Source organism: Mytilus edulis, chromosome 13 (genome assembly GCF_963676685.1).
Source record: "Mytilus edulis chromosome 13, xbMytEdul2.2, whole genome shotgun sequence".
Taxonomy (NCBI): domain Eukaryota; kingdom Metazoa; phylum Mollusca; class Bivalvia; order Mytilida; family Mytilidae; genus Mytilus; species Mytilus edulis.
In genome coordinates, this window is record NC_092356.1 from 63,856,343 (window position 1) to 63,876,676 (window position 20,334).

Here is a 20,334-nt window from a genome sequence, read left to right on the forward strand (position 1 = left end):
AGTGCCAATAAGACAACTCTCCATCCAAATAACAATTTAAAAAAGTAAACCACTATAGGTCAATGTACGGCCTTCAACACAAAGCCTTGGCTCACACCGAATGATGTATGATACAATAATAACTCTCAACAAGTCCGTTGAGTGGGTATATCTACTTCATACAGACTATTTTACTATAATCCTTAAAGCAATTTGTTATTAAGGACGACATAGTTCTATTTTATATCTACTGGACATAGTAAAACAGTTATAGTCAACATTTGATGATATTTACCTAAAGTTAGTACTTACATTTTACGAAAATTGCTAAACTATCTGCTAGAATTTCGTCCATGTTAGCTATGATATATATAAAAAGGCATCATTACATACTTCATATTGGAACCTAGTAATCAGTAAGAAGCAAATATAAATTCTTACAAAGAAACACTTCGAAAGAGGATATGTTCATCCTTCCGGATCATATTTTTTGTAGGGTCCGTTTTTGCTCAGTCCTAATTTTCTATGTTGTGTAAATATACGACTTGAGAATCAAATGCACCTGGTTATTTCAGCTTTCATTGTTCTTTATTCTTTAAAAAAGCTGATCGATCCAAAGGAGTATTCAAACTCATATGTCGAAAAGGCGAGGAAGTACCAATGCAATGACGAAAAAATCAAAACTGCAAACAGACAAACAACAGTTTACAAACGTTAAATATCCACCAAAGAAAAAGGGACAACGATGCTGCATTTATCAGTTCCTGTGAAGCTTTTATTAATGCCAAAACTCTAAAGCATCTTTACAAAACGACCCAGGATAACAGAATGGGAATCGATAATTAAAAGAGAAAATTAACGACCTTATCTTAGCTTATATCATTCATCAAAAACCCATTGTGACAAATAAAAACCAATGACAAACACAAAAATTGTGGTTCTTATAACTAACATCTAGTATGTTTCATACTTTGCAGTTTCCGCTGCAAGGATTGTAGTTGAAAAGTTGAATTAGCTTCATCGGGCGTGTGCATCTATCTAGGTGAAATCGGATGCATGACAAAAAAATATCTTTGTAGCTTGACGTTTTTGTGTAAAAGTTTAAAATATTGATTGATGGGGTATATAAAAAATATTTTTGCCGTTTATTGTACATAACAATTTTTAAATCTAAACAAATAGTTGTTTTAGTTAAAAAGAATGAAATTCATGATTTATTCCTTTGGTTTTGGGTAGAACTGTTTTTCATCCCTCTCATTAAGTCCATCAGGTTCAAGAGTACGTAGCTGATGCATCCAGAACCTTTCTCTCTGTTTTCTCCTTTCGGAGTCCCAATTTTGATTTACCTCAATTATTTGAAAGGTGATATTATCAAAAGTATGTCCTGTTCTTAAGAGGTGTCTCGTAATTGGACAGTTTCTTCCTTTTGTATAGAACGACCGGTGATTCTTAAGTCTGATGTTGAATGTAGTTTCTGTTTCACCAACTGTTTCTGTTTACAGGATAATCTCGGTCTAATCTGTATATATATATATATATATATATGTGTGTGTGCATGAAATGTATGTTCTATGTCTTTTATGTTTTAATATTTGTATTGTGTATGTTTGTTATGTAAATGTATGTATTTGTCGGTTATAAAAGCTCAGAGAGCTTATGTTTATTTGTTATGTAACATGCCGACTATAAATAAAGCTTTTGAATTTGAATTGAATTGAATATATATATACAGATTAGACCGAGATTATCCTGTAAACGATTTTCTACGGAAGCCGGTTAGTGTCAGGGTGGAGTTTTATATTTAAGTCGTTATAATGACTTAGCATATTTATCTTGTTATAACAACTTAGCTAAATTGTTTTAACGACTTAGCTTACTTGTTTGAACGACTTAGCTAACTTGTTATAACGACTTGGCTTATTTTACTCCTTATAACAACTTAGCTATTTCGTTTAAACAACTTGGCTAAGTTGTTATAACATTTAACAAGTTAGCTAATTCGTTTAAACGAGTTAGCTAAGTAGTTTAAACAACATAACTAAATTGTTTAAAAAAGAACGATAAGTTGTTTAAACGACTTAGCTAAGTCGTCATAACGACTTAGCTATTTCCTTTAAACAACTTAGCTAAGTTATCATAACAAGTTAGCTTAGTCGTTTTATCGAGGTCGCTAAGTTGTTATACGAGTAAGCTACGTTGTTTAAACAAGTAAGCTACGTCGTTAAAACAAGTTAGCTAAGTTGTTATAACAAGATAAGTATGCTAATTTGTTATAACAACTTAGCTAAGTCGTTTAAAAAATTAGCTACGTCGTTACAATGACTTAAAAATAAAACTCTACCCTGACTTATACCGGCTTCCGTACTATTCTGTTGAGTACATAGTACATAACTATGCTCAAAAGCTTTCATAAGAAGTAAGATTGTTTGTCATTGTGTGGAGTGTACTTAGTATCATGTTGAACCCCTGCTTTGTTTAGATACTTCTTTGTGATAGAAGAACCATTTTTGGTGTGTTTTGACATAAAAACAATCTCTAAAACAAAACATTCATTCCGAATTTGAGACCATACTTTAACACCGTTTTTTTTTTATTATTAAAATGAGAGTTGAGATACTTTTTTTACAAATCCCTTGTTAATGATAAAAACATTGTTTATGCGTGTTATGATTTCTATTATTACACTGAATACAATATACTTCCGATCTCATTCAAGTACAAGTATGTAAACAATGAGTCGGAAGATAACAAGGAGAGACTTACAGCTTATCGAAAGAAACTGACAACACCATGGCAAAAACAATGAAGACACAGTCCACAAAATAATACATAGAAATATTTAAACGCGCTTGTTTGGCCCTAATTCCACTTATTCAACTTGTACTTTTACATTTTAGAAGAAAGCTTTAGTCTTTTAATAAAATTGACGGTACCAATTTTCCTGCACCAGATGCGCATTTCGACAATACATGTCTCTTCAGTGATGCTCGTGGCCAAAATATTTGAAATCCAAAGCTTATATAAAAGATGAAGAGCTATAATCCAAAAGGTTCAAAAAGTATAGCCAAATCCGTGAAAGGAATCAGAGCTTTGCATGAGGGAGATACATTCCTTAATTTATAATAATTTCTTAAAATATGTATTATGATCTGAATTGCCATCGTTCCCTCCATGAAAATATGATTACAAGGAGTGTACATGTATGGCGATGGATACAAGATAAAATCAATACAACAAAATTATCAATACAGTCTTTTGTAAAACATAGGCATACCAACTTTTCGTCCCGTAATATACATTATAACATGAAAAGCTGCAAATTTTAACATGTTTAATATAGTAAGGCCTTGTTCCTAAGTTCACTAAAACAAAAGAATATATACAAATGACACCAAATTGTATAATTCTGGTTAGGAATAAAAATAATACAATCCTTGCTTCGCGGATGAATATTTAAAGATTTAAATACCAGTTCTAATACCCACAATCTTTTTTTATTGAACGCAGTGACTATGTTCGTTGTATTTATATAAATATAGATTGGCATGTCACCTTGTCAACCATGTCAACCCGGATGTTATATAAACCACAAAGTTAACATAGGAATGTATAAGAAAGACATGACAAGTGAATGAAATTTGACCAATTTGGCTGCAAAAATGGTACGTATATATATACCACTAGTACTTTTTATGTAATATAAGTACAAATGTAGTTCCATTTTAGAGAATTCCCGGCGAGTTATTCATCAAACTGATCATTAAATTAGCTTAAAACGAAAGTATCGTACGTCCCATCATTTTGTTTTATGAAAATGAATACCATATAATTATATGAGAATTTTCTGCCGATACAGAGAATATACATAAATGTATGAGAGTCACACCAGCGAAAATTGAATAGATATCTTAAAACTACTGGTTTCAATGCGCATTTCAATCCAATTAAGTAATAGAATAAAATGAAGATATGGGATTCTACTTTCCTATTCTGCTTATTATAACATAATGTACATACGTGTATAATGTGACAGTTAGTGTTTGGCTCAAGTGACATTTTCTTCTATTTAGTACATGATTGTGTGTATGATCTTTCCAAAAATGCACTTTTTATGACTTCTAGGAAAGAAAAAAAAATACCAACTGTAAATCTGGAAATGAAAGGTGATATTATACTTTCGATTGTGAAGTCAAAATCTGCCTGTAGTCGAATCATTGAGTATTCTATATTTTGTGGCTTCCTACGTCACAGCTGCAGATTATGGGATGACCATCTGATTTATTTAGATTTGGATGGTCGAAGTTTTTTAATATGCTTATGCTTGCCTAGTTGGAACTGAAAATTAAAAATTGAGTCCAAGACAGGATTAAACGAATATACTTATATACAACGATCTCCACTGAAATAGCGGTACCTGTGAAGAAATATGCTTACAGCATGTGCAATATTGTTGTTAAACAAACAAGAGGATTAAACCAATACTCTATTTCCTTACATGCATGACATAATTTTGGACAAATCGTACATACATTTTCTTGCGCCATAACCAAGCGAAATGAATTAAGTCAGCATGATACTAGATTAAACTGAATATTCTGCTTGAACAAATTATCAAAACATTTTTTTTATTTTTGTGAATGTCACCTTAATAGCACACTATTACATGTAAATAAAAAAATCATCAAATTTCAGAAAGAAAAACTAGAGGCTCTCAAGAGCCTGTGTCGCTCACCTTGGTCTATGTGCATATTAAACAAAGGAAACAGGTGTATTCATGAACATATTGTGTTTTGGTGATGGTGATGTGTTTGTAGATCATACTTCACTGATCATTCTTGCTACTTTCAATTTTCTCTATCTGTAATGAACTTGGCCCTTTAGTTACAGAGGAAAACATTTTGTAAACATTAACCAGTTGTCAAATTCATCTGAAAATTTCAGGGCAGAAAGATATTTACTAGATAAACAAGTTAACCCCTTGTAAGATTTGCTTGAATTGCTTTGGTTTCAGAGTTATAAGCCAAAATCTACATTTTACCCATATGTTCTATTTTTAGCCATGGTGGCAATCTGGGTTGGTTTGGCGGGTCACCGGACACAATTTTCAAACTAGATACCTCAATGATGATTGTTTCCAAGTTTGGTTAAATTTGGCCCAGTACTTTCAGAGGAGAAAATTTTTGTAAAAGTTAACGACGACGGACGACGACGGAGACGGACGCCAAGTGATGTGAAAAGCTCACCTGGCCCTTTGGGCCAGTGAGCTAAAAATTAACACCACCGTCCTGGTTTACATGATACTGTACAACAATTCAATTTTGGATTTATCAGATATTTCATCTCATAGACATAATTTTGTCATGTTACTCTAAGTCATCAACGCTTTTTCATGATTAACTCCTAAAAATTGGAAATAAGAATTAAAGTATTAGGAATGACTGTAATGTAATGTCTGTCTATTCGAAATATTATAAAAACTATGACACACCCACGAAGTCGCGGGCATTTAGTGCGTGGTTGAAAGTATGTAAACTGTTGTAGGATACATTTTCGTAAAATATTTTATGACTGGCTAATTTCAGGAAAGGTATCAATTATCTGAGCCTGCGGGTACCGTGTTGACAGAACAATTGTGTTTAAGCCCTCACCATTTTATCCAAAGTCCGTTATTGGTTTTTTTTTCTGTTTTTTTTTTCTATATTATGAACATACATATTCTAAAAATATAGTGTATTTGATATTTTTATCAGTTTCTAGTCTACTATCCACGGCAGTCGCTGATGTAGTATATAGAGACTCTTTATAAAATTTATTGGCGACCACGACAGCGACCGCCGTGGATAGTTAACTTGGAACTGATAGTAAATAGCAAATACATATTTATTAATAGTATATGTATGATCATAGTATACAGAAAACCGTGAAAATAATTGTCCTGCGCAAAGTACTTTTGAAAATTATGTGCAATTTTAAAACAGTTCTAAAACGGAAGTCTTGTTTATGTTGTTAAAGTCCGTCGGACGACGGAAACAATATCCGGACGCCTATTTTTTCGTTTTCCCCCAAAAATAATCCAAACTGAATAATCATAAGAATGAATGACAAATGCGACTATGAATGGTACCTATAGGACACAAAGGCATGGTGATTAATAGAGAAGCGACACACAAAATGTGGTCTTCTCGTTTATTAGATTATTTATAGATGTGGTGCAAACTTTTAAAATAGGTTCATAGACAAATATAGACAAAAATACGAAACTATGATAAATAAACAGCAATCACAACACCGGAACATGAATATTATTGAAATATCCCTTACACTTTCAGCGGACAAAAACGGGTTTTCGGGTAGTACGTGGCCCCGATTGGAATAACAAAAGGCAAGACAACGGTGAGGGATTTCTCGGTACTATTGTGTATGTGCCTAAGGAAGGATCGGATGACAAGAAAGTCACAATCGTTTGGGATTCAGGGCGAGATTTGAGATACCGTGCTGGTCTAGATGGAAAATATGATCTTAGAGTCTTTGATTCAGCACCTGCAGGTAACGTTTTCTTATGTGAATGGTATTTTTTTCAGTTAACCATAATAATGTTGGTTTTTTTTTTTTTAACTTTATTTGTGTATTCTCAAACGTGTATATAGTCTAAGAGCTTTCCATTGACTTATTTTGCAGTAAATTGCAATAGTACAGGACTTTCAATTTTACATTTGTATATAATGTTTCATTCAAATAAGAAAACATGAATAATGATTGCTTGAAAATCTAAAAAAATGTCTGAAATTGATTAGAAGACGTAAGTCATTCCTGCTTGATAGTTTCCAAATTTGGAAAAAAATTATGTCTGTCATTTCAATTTGAATCAAAGGTTTTATACATTTTATTTACATTTGTTATGTATTTTGTCTGTGTGTTTTTGTAGAAGCGACTATCAAAATAAATGAATCAATAAGAAACTTACACAAAACAATAAACACATCTTGTTACCGTTTCTAAGAAGGGGATATAGTAAGAAAGCAAAAAATTAAGTTTTAATCATTTTATTATTTGGGTTTCTGATAGAAAAATAGCATTGCATGTGTTTACAATTGAATCAAACTCTCATTTACATTTCCGGGGATTTAATGGATCTCAAATGGAATAACAGTTATATTTCTATGTACATGTGTATTTCGAATGTGGTTGATCTATTTTGAAATTAAACGTGGTCAGGCCATACCGTTGAAGGCCGTATGATTGCTTATAATTGTTTGCATCCACTTCCTTTGTGTCATTGGCAATCATACCATATCTTCTTATTGTTATATTAGGAGTCATCCACACTGGTATAAATTGTGATAGTTGTAAAGAAAATGGCATCCGTGGAGCTCGTTGGAAATGTTGTGACTGTGGACAATATAATATGTGTTCAGCATGCTATATGACAGACAAACATGATATACAGCATTTATTTGAAAGGATTGACTCGCCGCAGTCGTCAGCGTGAGTATTTTTTTCTCAAATGCTTTTGCAAATCCCCTATTTGTCTTAAGGAGCAGTGTCATTGATGGTTCAATATTGATAAAAAATATTTTTTTGAAAATAAATACATATCGTATATTGGTGTGTTTGCATTGCTTTAAACATAAAGATTGATACTTGTAGTCTCGACTCTTGACTTCGTGCAGGGCAATACAAGTTAAAGACACAGTATATTAATGACTTATACACATAGTTGCGCAATATGTTCTAATAGCAATGCGTAAAATTTTGCATCTTCCACTATTTCAAACTTTCAAATATATCTATGAACAAAGAGAAACAGGTAGTGCAACGATACATTTATTTGAGGTATTTACACTTACATATATTACGTTAATATTTTTAAAAATCGTTAAAAAATTGTTTTCAACACTGTGACATAAGTGACAATACTTAACTCTTATATATGTAAACCACAGTTTTATTCTTCAATAGTGTTAACGTACCACCTAGAGCAAACAGCAAGTTTTCACGGAGGACAGCACGTGGTTTATTCCCTAATGTACAAGTAGTGAGGGGACTACACTGTCAATGGAAAAATGACGACGGTACTGTCATACGTATTTAAATATTAATCAAAATATAGACGGGACAAACAAGTACACTATATAAAAGTATAAGCATGATAGCAAATCCAGATTTTAAATATTAGTATTGCATATATGTGCATGTGCAAGCATGAAAGCATGCATAAGTGTACTTTTTTCCCAATTCCTTGCAGATTTCTCCTGTCTGTTAAACTGCTGTAGTAGTCTCGTGGTAGGGAAATCACTTCGAGTGCGATACAATCTCTTTTGTCAAATATAATTGCTTTCAACAATAAAATCTCTGAATTGGAATGAAAGTGGACAGTTATAGATTCAATCCTAATTATAAGCGATGTGAAACCCCCCACAAATGTCTATTTTTGCTTTTTAGCTACTGTTCACTGGTATAGGGTACCGGTGTCAGAACAAAAGTGTTATCTGCTTACCGTTTTCATTAGTACGCTTAATTACCGACTCGGTGTGTCAAGCATAAAATTATACAATGCAAGGTTCAATACTCAAATCACATTAATCATGTTCCCATTGCTATATGTATGTTATGATGGCCACTGGACGATACACACAAATCCATGTATACACCTTTGCAGTGATTTAACGATCAAAGAAATGAGAGTATACATAGAAATGTTGCAGATCTAGATACTAATGCATGAATATAAGAACAGATAAAATGTTTTTTCTTCAATGAGATGCAAACATAAAGAAATCACCACAGTTTTGTGTATTTTTTTAATTTTTTTTCATGTGTTTCTTGTAAATAAATCTGTTTAATTATTGCTTTATTATATCCACTGAAACCGTAATCGCCTCTGTGTGTCAGTACTTCGTGTTTTAAAACCTTTTGTAAGAACATTCTGGAAAGTGTTTTTTCTAACCAATACTAACCATGTTATCAACTTTTACATACCTCCAAAACTTTTGCACTCAGTCCCGTTGACTGTTAAACACTAATTCGGCAGAAAATCAACTGTTCTATCTTTTTTTAATAAACGTGTAAACATTTATCATTTTACGCATCTAGGTGGCGAATCCGATATCGGTGTCATCAACGAGATAATTACATGGGGTACGGATGGATATCGTGGAGGCGTTACAGTGGTGTGGAAGTCAGATGGATCAGTAAAGAACTACCGTGTTGGGGCTGAAGGTTGTAATGATTTGATGTTTGTTAATAGGAGGGATACAAACACGGGAGGAAACTATTACTGTGATCATCTACCCGTTGTCAGTAAGTCATTATTATGTAAATGTACTATACATTTTGTATTATACCTACATTTTGGCAGTGCACAAGGTCATCTTTTTCTTTGACTTTACACTAAATCCATGGGATGTTGAATGTAAACTGATTTCTGTTTTTGTCTAGGATGTATGATGTTTTCATTACATTTTGTGTAGTTGGTATTGGCTTGAATTAAATTGTCTGTTAAACATTGGGACGTTAGTTTTCTCAGTTGAATTGTTTCATATTTTTGATGATGGGTCCTTTTATAGCCGACTATACTGTATGGGCTTTTCCAATGTTGAAGGTCGTACGGTCTATTAATTCATGCATCAACTTCATTTGAACTTTGATTGATAGTTGGCTCATTGGCAATAAAACCACATCTCTTTATTTTTATATGTGTGATATCTAACTACAGATGTTGTGGATCCTGAAAAAATTGCTTTAAAAATTGGTGACAAAGTTACAGTAAACCTTCCGCTGAAAAACTTTATGGAGATGCAGAAAGATCCGATATACGGTGGATGGGACGATGGTCTGGGTCAGGTGAGTAATCATTGTAGGCGTTAACATCTCTTGCTACATATAAATGAGAATTGAAAAGAGGAATGTGTCAAACAGACAACAACATGATCAAAGTGCATAAAACAAACTAAATAGTCTTTTATATTTTGACATATAAGATACAACCAGTTAACATAATTGTAAATAAAAAACAAAAAACAAACATAGAAATTAAAAGAAAAATTGCGCAAAAGAAACAAAATTGATAACGTAAGATAAAAGTTCACCGCTTTGAAGGCCATACTTTGACCTATATGGTTTACTTTTACAAATTGTTAATTGAATCATGAGTTGTCTCATTGGCACTCATACCACATCTTCTTATATCTAGATATATATGACAGTTACAATAATAAACAGAAAAGAACATACTGTTCAATTCATCAAATGGACACTTTGCGAACTCCAGTATCATTTAAGAGTTGTCTCATAACACATCTCCTTCTTTTCATAAAGATGTCAAAAGAAGAGATGATACTGAACAGTCAAATTCCTTGACGTGTTTTTTTTCTCGAGAGACTGAATTTGATATGTCGAAATATTTGCTATAAATCATTGATAATTGCAGTGTTTAAGAGAAACAGGTACAATCACTAGTTTTATGTATGATGGAAAGAGTGCCAGATTACAATATGAAGATAGTAGAACGTGGCTGGTTAACAGGATGGCTCTTTTTAGAGTAAGTTTAAAAAGCAGTTGATTTATTTTTGTGCATATGCTTTCAGAGCGCCCATTAAAATTTGAAGGAAAATTCCAGTATTCCTTTAGAAGATCCATTTATCCCTAGTAAATATATTCATTTAATGCGTTGTTTATTAAACCGCCGGACGAAAGACTATTTGACTATTAATATAACGTTGCGCCAATCGTCTGCTACAATTATTTTAAAATTTGATCTTCTTTTTTAAAGAGCAATGACTAGAATGAAACCAAACCTAGCAGTCTAGGTTCCTAATATATATTTTGCCAATCGTTTGTCTTTTGACATCTCATTGCTTTCGAAAGTCATAGCCGTCTTGTCCTAATTTATTTCCTGATTAGCTTACCTTGTTCGATATAAAAGTATAATTTAGAATACAATTTCCCCTTTTAATATTTTTTTTCTTTTTGCAACCAAAGGGGAAATTGTATTCTATTTAAATATTTAAGATCTAGAGCAGATGCAGTAAATTCTGTGCTTGAAAGATATTAAATGTAACACACATAATCCAATTTCTGAATTCCCCAGTTGATCTAAATTATGATTCATAAAATCATTACAATATATTTAAATAATATTTGATGATACATTTGTACCTTTTAGACAACACTCTTTGAATTTCAACAACTCAATAATTAAATTTATAATATTTCTAATAGAAACACACATTTAGCCTCGGTGATCCTGTAAAAATACACAAAGACTACAAAGTTGTAAAGGAGTTACAAAAAGGACATGGAGGTTGGAATGATGAAATGAAACATGTAAGTGGTAAAATCAGATGGACTTAAATGTCTATCTTCCTTTAACTATTGATTGGTTTATCATAGCACACTTGGCTATAGCATGTATATGTCAAATTAGCGTTTCTCATCACTTGGCGTCAGTCGTCCGTCATTCGTTCGTCGTCTAGTTAAAAAAAAGGCTCAAATTAGAATATAGGAGGAAAACGTATTTACTATTTCTGTTTAATAAGGTAGAGTAAATCTGACACGGTTAAAATGTGCATCAGGGTCAGATCTATATGCCCTGATCTTTTAAGACGAATCAGTCAACCCGTTGCTGGGTTGCTGCCCCTGATATTTTTGTAAACTTTTGTAACAACACAGACAAATTCTATCGAACTTGACTTCATTATAAGTTATCCAGTTTAAAAAGGTGTCCATTGACCCCGCCTACCAACCAACACGGTCGATATGGCTAAAAGAAGACCATAGCATTGAGATGCAGTCTTTTGCTTATATCTCTGAAATTGAAGCATTTAGAGCAAATATGACTGATTTTAAAATGTCTATCAGGTTAAGAGCCTCTAGTTTACTATATATTGCTGTTTATTTCATGGCATGTAGGCTACTGTTATATTAATCATTATTTAATGTTCATGTATTTTCTGAGTTTTATAACATTAAAATTGTGTCATTCCCATTTTTTTAAATATTATTTTCTATTCCTCAAATCATTATCAACTCGGAAAATTATACGAAAAAAGGCGTCTACCCATCATTTGTCACATTTCATAAATGCACCTGTGTAACGTATTGACATTTTATTATTGGATAGAGGAAGACTAAGAATATACGCTGAGGAAATTCTTTTTCTTGAACAAAAATATATTAAAGTATTCACATCACCAAATCCAGATGCACTGTTATTAAAGATTAGTTAATCACAAGACATGCATTTATTCATACAGTCACGTTCATATTTGACAGTCTGTACACAGATTACTTTCTTCTAATTCATTTTCATTAGGCATTAGGGAAGAATGGGCATATAGTGCGATTGGACAACGAAGACGATATAATGGTACAAATAGAAAATAAAAATTGGATATTCAACCCAACATGTATCACACCAATAGAGGGCGATCGTTTAACAAAGCAAGCTATAGCTGCCTGTACAGATAACGACAACGATGATTCTGGTGATACAGATGACAGTGATGACGACAACTATACAGGTACCACATACTAGTAATAAATGTATGGTCGTTTCGCGTAAGAATACTATATGTATTAACAAAATTTGATGATTCACTATTCTGTCTATAGCTCAAAATTGGCCGCTCGGCATAGTAATTAGAATGATCAACCACATCTTATCTTATCTTTCCCTTATTGTATACTATTTACTGGTTGGTTTAACATCGGTTTTGATACAACATTTTCTGAATGTAACGTAATCGAAATGTTGGGAGAACAGCAATAAAATCCGTTTTCCAATAAAAATCTACATGTTATGGTTTGTTCACTGTGACTATAGAAGAAACAAACTTGCTCATTTTGAAAATAATATATTGCCTCTTTTTATATTTATCAAAGAGATACGCCTCTAAAATGTCTGTGTACATCTTTCAATTTTGATGAAAAATAAAATATTGGGATAATGAAACAATTAAATAAAAATTCTTTCGAAAATGTAGTTATTGTTTTTTTAATATAATTTAGAGGTATCAGAAAACCTTGCCGACTTTTTCTATGATTTGCTATACGAGGTACAAACATCCGCTGATATCAATGTCTCACTGGTTGACGCTGCCTCAAAAGGAGATTTGGAAACTATTCGAAGATTGGTCAATCGTTATCCCAATAAGGTAGCATTTTTTAAATTTAATATGGTTTTTTTTATAGAAAATAAGACGATGTGGTATTAGTGACAAGGAGTTAATTCTCCATCCGAGTCACAATGAGTAAAACGTTAATTATTACAGGTTAGAGTACGGTCTTAAATACGCGTACGGAGCCTTGGCTCACAACGTACAGTAAACTATAAAGGGCCCATATTACTTGACTAGTGTTATACCATTAAATCAGGAAAACCAAATCTTTATAAAATACGAGAAACAATAAACACGTATGAAGCACATGGAAGAGCAGGTTCCTAACTGAATATTAAAGAAAAAAAACAAATGTAAAACATAGACAATAGTTCATATAATAAAAGATGTTAGCAGACGTTTAATAGAGATATCACTTAACGAAATGCGCATCCGGTGCAGTGAAACTGGTGCAGAAAATGTAAGTTCAACACGTAAACTAAGTATACATGTTTTCAAACGATGTGATCAACACTCTTGTATTGCTACATAATAAGTGATTATTAGTTAAAGCATACGCTTGTCTACACAAACAGAAAGCTAATATGAGATATTTCGTCTATCTTTTATAATTTCACATAGTATTTTTTATGTATTGAATCTAAACGTGTACTTTGAATCTCTATTACTGACATTCATATGGTTTTAAACAGATTGATGTACCATTTGAGGATCAAACTGCACTGCAAGTTGCATGTTATGAAGGAAAGTATGATACTGTCGTGTTTCTTGTACAGCATGGTGCATCTGTTAATATACAGAACAAAGCCGGGGATACTGCCCTTCATCTGGCTGCATATGGGTACTAGTAGTAATTTATAAGCTACAAAAACCATGCATTCATACATATAAATATATATGTAAATATACAAGTTAGAATAATAAGTTTAAAGATATATAGTAGATATATATAGATACTATACTCTCTAAAACAAAAAAATAAAGGTACCGAGAAGGAAACATGATAATTTTAAAACAATAATGTATACCAGGACAATGTAGGTGTCATATTGAAAACAGTAGAAACATGAAAGAATTACTGTGTAAAACTTAAATGTTTTTTCTTGAACTCATGTGCTTTCTAGAAAACTTGAAATTTGTAAATAGTTGACAAAACCGGGGTGGTAAAAAGATTGTCGGGTGAAAACACTCATCCAAAAAATATGTAGAGTTTCCATTTTCTTTGTTGATTAGAGCTGTTTCACTTTAATTTATAGAAATGAATCTGGCATTATGAATCATCTTGCTGACAATGGTGCTAACGTCAACATCAGTAATGCAAAACAGCAAACAGCATTACACATTACTGTCAACAAAAGCAATTGGAAAGGCAGTAACATTTTGATAGATAAAGGGGCTGATCCTAGTTTACAGGTAAAATAATACTTGATTTGCAACACATTATACTAAATTGAGTCTTGTTTAATGTCCCTATTTTTTTTTTAATTCCGTGTAAGGAAAGCTTTTCCTTTTCTGTACCCGATTTCAATTATTTAAAGATGAAATTTGAAAAAAAAAATAATAAGGGAACAAATGAAGTAAATCTTAAATAGCGATTTTCTTTAAGCTATATAACTATTTGCTGTTAAACGAGTAGATCAAACAAAGTTTTAAACAGAATACTACTAAATTTTGCTAAGTGTTCATATTGGAATTCAATCACATCTGTCGTTTGAAGACTCTTAAAACTTTTCTGACTTTCTATTCTCATTTTAGGACGCTAAAAAAGACACAGTCATGCACTTTGTTGTATCACAGAACGATTGCCCACATGATACACTCAAATCTATATTAGGATCAAAGAAGGCAAAGATTTCAGCCGTTAATGGAAATGGATATTCTATACTGTCGTTTGCTGTGTTGATGAATAATAAATAGTATGCATTATTTTACAATTAGTGAAAAACAATAGACATTTTACTGTAATGCCGTTTTCAAAGTAAAATTGGCATGTTTTTGGAGAGAACATTGATTACATAAATTATTGTTTGCCAATGTTCAATGGGAAATATTTCATGCATTTAGAGAGTTGTTACAAGGGTTTCTTAACAAATCAGAGGGCGTACCACTCTGTTCTGCTTATAAAAGGCATCTGATTTAACGCTCTCATTCTTACCAGACGTAACTGTGTTTTAATATGTATTGCACAGCTAACGGGCAGGCATCTCACTTTAGCAAGGGTTTAACTAAAAGAACTGAACTGAAGAAGTTCAATGGATAAACATACTTCTTGTCAACCTTTGTAGTTATGTGTATCACAATGAAAGGGTTTTTTTTCTTATCTGCTTTCATCATGGATATTTAATTAAGGCAGAGAAATAACAGGTTGAATTTAGTGTATAGCATATAAGTTTTGAAGTATTGTTGTTATTGAGGCAACTATCCAATAGAGTGTAAGTGATGTGTGTTTATGCTGCCTGTAATCACTTTTAAAACTGTCATTTTCATATCATTATCAGAATTCAGTAGTCACATTCTGTACACATAAACTATCAACATAAATTAATTAATATCAACATAAAAATTATTATAAACGAATGATTAAAAAATCATTTCAGCGTTGTGGACCTGATTGTCAGACTTAATAGAAAGTGCACAAGTGACAAGATGAGAGATGGTCAAACAGCACTTCATCTTGCCGCTGCAAACAACGAAGTGGAGATATCACATTGTCTGATAACAGTAGGTATTGTTACGTATAGTAGCATATTTATAATTTATAAAGTTCATAATGTATCATACATAGATATTATTGTATTGCTTGAATAAAGCGAATGTAAAGTATATTAACAATGATATGTTGGTAAATACAAACCTTTAAGTAATTGAAAAATATGCTATTGAAGAAATATTTAAATACAATTAGAAAATTATGCAAATAACTTATTATTGCTGGCGAATGTCGATTCAGGTTATATTTAGTTCAGAATATGCATATCCCGGTTATTATGAGGATTGTTGGTTGAACATTTTAAGTGCAGTACATATTTGAAAACGGACAGTTTTTTCTATGCATACAACTATGAAACGTATTGATAAATGGCATCACTATCTGAAATATAATTGATCAGTCTCCTACTATTGTTTGCATTCCATTTGTAGACCGGACAAGCGGATATCAATATCAAAGATTTCAAAGGGAGAACCCCTCTTATGAGTGCAGCGTATAGTGGTGGAACTTTAAAATCAGTAGAACAGCTTATTAAGTTTGGTAATGATTATGTACCTTGCTTAGCAATTTATAATAGGACAAAAATCTAATATTAAAAATTCAAAGTGCAAATTTAGGTCAATAAACTTGATATAAAATTTTCAATGATGGACACCATTGCGTATATAGAATATAAACTATCTAGCGGACATAAGTAATTAAATCAGATTACAAAACAAATATCCAATGGGAGTAAAGGCGGTCAATGTGTTTCTCTATTAAATATATGTATCTTTGAGATCTGCAAATGTTATTTTCTATGTCATTTTGTCTTTTGTGAAGAGTTGCCTAATAGGCAATCATATCAAATCTTATTAACATATATATATATATTTATATTTGATAACGTATGTTTACAGAGTGTTCTGTAAATGCCCAGGACAACAGTGGGGACACAGCATTGCATATTCTTCAGACACAGAAAAGTTCTAGTGTATGTATCAGATTGAACTAAACTGGACGTGTGGTACAATCAATTACCTAAAATGATATTTCGAGATTAATTTACGTTGCACGTGTCAATATTGTACTGCGTATCTGATTTTTTTTTTTTTTTGCATCCTGAATAAATATGAGGGTTTCATATTGAAAATCAATAATAAGATAACATTAATTTAACAATAGATACTCTAACAATGAGTAAGTGAAGAAAAATTATAAAATTGAAAAGAAACATTAACAAAACATAGTATATAATCATTGGAAAGTAATGTAAAACCAGTGTAGTTTCAGGATCTAGTGTGGAAATAAAGGCAACAGTAGTATACCGCTGTTCAAAACTTATAAATCCATGTACAAAAAACAAAATCGGGGTAACAAACTTAAACCGAGGGAAACGCATTAAATATAAGAGGAGAGTAACGACACAACACTGAAATGTAACACACACAGACACGGACCAAGCATCAGACAAAATCCCACGAGAATAACAAATATAACATCAAAACCAAATACATGAATTTGGGATAGACAAGTACCGTGACACGTCTTATCTCAATGTGAATTTACACTAAAAAAAGAGAAAACAAACGACGCAACGTTAAAATGTAACACACACAGAAACGACCAATAACGAACAACGAAACACACTTTGTCACCGCCGTTGGACTTGTGGGCATTTAGAAGATAGCTATAGTGTATTTAAAGCTCCGACGGCAACAATTGGTGATTTAATGGTCGCAAATTAAGTTTACTGGTGACGCGTTAGCATCCATCAAATCACCAATTGATGCCGTCGTACCTTAAAAATCAACATTGGTGTCTTCATTCTTACAAATTTAAAAGAAAACAACTTCAAATCTTAAATTTTATTTTTTTATGTTTTTATACGTTGGCTGCGCTTGTGCGTACGTTTTTATAGCATCAACTGTAAAGTTGTCTCTATTTTAATGAAACTGGAGAAAATCTTACATTTAAACAAATGCATACATCGTCTGCGCCTGCACGTACGTTTTATAGCATTAAGTGTAAAGCTGTCTCAAATCAGATTAAACTGAAAAAATACATGGCCAAATCTTAAATTTGAATTTTTTTCAAAACATCGTCTGCGCTTACGCGTGTGTTTTCAGAACATTTACAGAGTTCGATTTTGTTCAGTGAACCATTTACTGTAATAGATTTACAATGGAGATCACTTCTAACCTCTCATTAAATCTGTCTGAATCTGTCAGGAGAACTGTTCTAGGACAGTACGTAGAACTGTCAGCCTGACACCTTTAAGTTAGTTCTAGGTTAGAACTGTTCTAGCTAGAACTGATTTGGTCAGTTTTACCTAGAACAGATTTGGTCAGTTCTACCTAGAACTGATTTGGTCAGTTCTACCTAGAACTGATTTGGACAGTTCTACCTAGAACTGATTTGGTCAGTTCTACCTAGAACTGATTTGGAAAGTTCTACCTAGAACTGATCCTGACAGTTCTACCCTAGAACAGTTTTAGACAGTTCTACCTAGAACTGACCAAGTCTTTATTCAGTTCTACTTCTAGAACAGGTCTGCGGTTAGAATCGATTACAAATTCTACGGGTAGAATTGATTTATAAATTCTACGGCTAGAATTGATTTATAAATTCTACGGCTAGAATTGATTTATAAATCCTACAACTAGAATTGAATTTTAAGTTTTAAGAACTCTTTGTCTAAATATAAAGGCTTCGGCAAAATAGCGATTAATATTATAAAGAGTTTTGCTATTTTGCCGGTTTTATTTCAAATTTTTCGTCGGCAATTGAACATGTTTAACCCCGCCATATTCTGCATGTATGTGACTGTTCCGAGTCAGAAGCCTGTTACTCAGTGATTTTCTATTGTTGATGTGTTACATAAATTATTTGTTTTTCTTTCATTTTTTTAACATAAATTAACCCGTTAATATTGGGGGGGGGGGATTATTATTGTAATTGTTTTACATTTGTCATTCCGGGAGTAAGGATGGCTCGTTTTACATAACAAAATTATCTGACCTTAATGTAATACGTTATTCTGGCCTAAACCACCAGGGACGGAACCAGCAGTTTACAAAATAAAAACCCTTCTGGATCTGCCATTGATCCACTATAAACTTAAACTGACCATATTTGATTTCATCATATAAATCTATATACATTTAGCTGCTCCCTGCAGGAATCCAGTTTTTTTTTTAGGCAAGAATACCACTTATATTGGAAAACATTAATGATTTCAAAATTTTATTTGCGCTCAATTTATAGTACTAGCATGTCCTTTTTATTTAAAACATTGAATGGTAAACAAATGTGATATCTGCTTACGAGTAGTTTTCATACCTCGGACGGACCTGTTATACAAAAATCTTTTGACCGCACAGATTACAGTTATAATTTTAGGTCAAGAGGGACTGTAATATACAAGTTACAGCAATATTGGAAAACAATGACCTCAAAATTTTGTTCGCACGAATTGAAAGTGCCAGCATGACCTCTTTTTATTCAAAGTATTGAATCGTAAACAAATATCAGTAGTTTTTATACTCCAGACTGAGTCGTGTAATAAAATCTTTTGACTGCATCAATCTAAACTGACCCTATTTGCTCTTTCTTTCTACAAATCTATAGCGCTGCACAGTAATTTAGTTATAATTTTAGGTCAAGAGGGACTGTAATATACAAAAAAAAAGTAAAAACACAAAAATACTGAACTCCGAGGAAAATTCAAAAAGGAAAATCAAAAATCAAAAGGCAAAATCAAAAGTCCAAACACATCAAACGAATGGATAACAACTGTCATATTCCTGACTTGGTACAGGCATTTTCTAATGTAGAAAATGGTGGATTGAACCTGGTTTTATAGCTAGCTAAACCTCTCACTTGTATGACAGTCGCATCAAATTCCATTACATTGTCAACGATGCATGAACAAAACAAACATACTCAAAGAGTAAAAATGTCAAAAATAGGGGTACAACAGTCAATATTGTGTTATCATCTTAATATCACTACATAAACAACAAATGTAACAAAGTAGCACAAAAAGGCATACATCAAATTTAACATTCTCATTTTGCTTTTCTTATACGGCTGAATTTATCTATGTAAAGTCTACCCATAAATGAAAGAAGGTTTTCATTACTGGTGTAAAATTGCGCGTTTGAAATTCGCACAGGTAGACATAAAAATAATTTTGTCGTATGACGGCATACATAAATGCAGACTCACGTAAAGTAGATATAACAAAAAACAGACTTACAGTAAAAATAATAAATAAAATAATGGTGTGGTTCAAAGTATGACGGGACACATAAGTACAGTTTCACGTCAAATACGGCTGAATTTATCTATGTAAAGTCTACCCATAAATGATAGAAGGTTTTCATTACTGGTGTAAAATTGCGCGTTTGAAATTCGCACAGGTAGACATAAAAATAATTTTGTCGTATGACGTCATATCTGTATCTGTAATCGTAATTCTGCCAATCAAGGCACACCTCCATTCACACAGAGGAAAATGTCAATACGCAATATAACACAATACAA

General features: G+C 32.4%; 1 protein-coding gene across 1 annotated transcript in view; it reads left to right on the forward strand.

The window, feature by feature from the left end:
• Nucleotides 1-3,551: 3,551 nt before the first annotated feature.
• LOC139499920 (E3 ubiquitin-protein ligase MIB2-like) overlaps nt 3,552-20,334 on the forward strand; it is a 29,201-nt gene continuing 12,418 nt past the window's right edge. The window contains exons 1-16 of the mRNA XM_071288559.1: nt 3,552-3,641; nt 6,309-6,525; nt 7,293-7,464; nt 7,939-8,051; nt 9,073-9,279; nt 9,695-9,822; nt 10,409-10,519; nt 11,200-11,304; nt 12,293-12,500; nt 12,988-13,133; nt 13,790-13,938; nt 14,354-14,510; nt 14,853-15,013; nt 15,695-15,818; nt 16,239-16,347; nt 16,707-16,780. Coding sequence (XP_071144660.1) covers nt 3,639-3,641; nt 6,309-6,525; nt 7,293-7,464; nt 7,939-8,051; nt 9,073-9,279; nt 9,695-9,822; nt 10,409-10,519; nt 11,200-11,304; nt 12,293-12,500; nt 12,988-13,133; nt 13,790-13,938; nt 14,354-14,510; nt 14,853-15,013; nt 15,695-15,818; nt 16,239-16,347; nt 16,707-16,780 — 2,184 coding nt within the window. The 5' untranslated portion in view covers nt 3,552-3,638. The remainder of the gene's footprint in view (nt 3,642-6,308; nt 6,526-7,292; nt 7,465-7,938; nt 8,052-9,072; nt 9,280-9,694; nt 9,823-10,408; nt 10,520-11,199; nt 11,305-12,292; nt 12,501-12,987; nt 13,134-13,789; nt 13,939-14,353; nt 14,511-14,852; nt 15,014-15,694; nt 15,819-16,238; nt 16,348-16,706; nt 16,781-20,334) is intronic.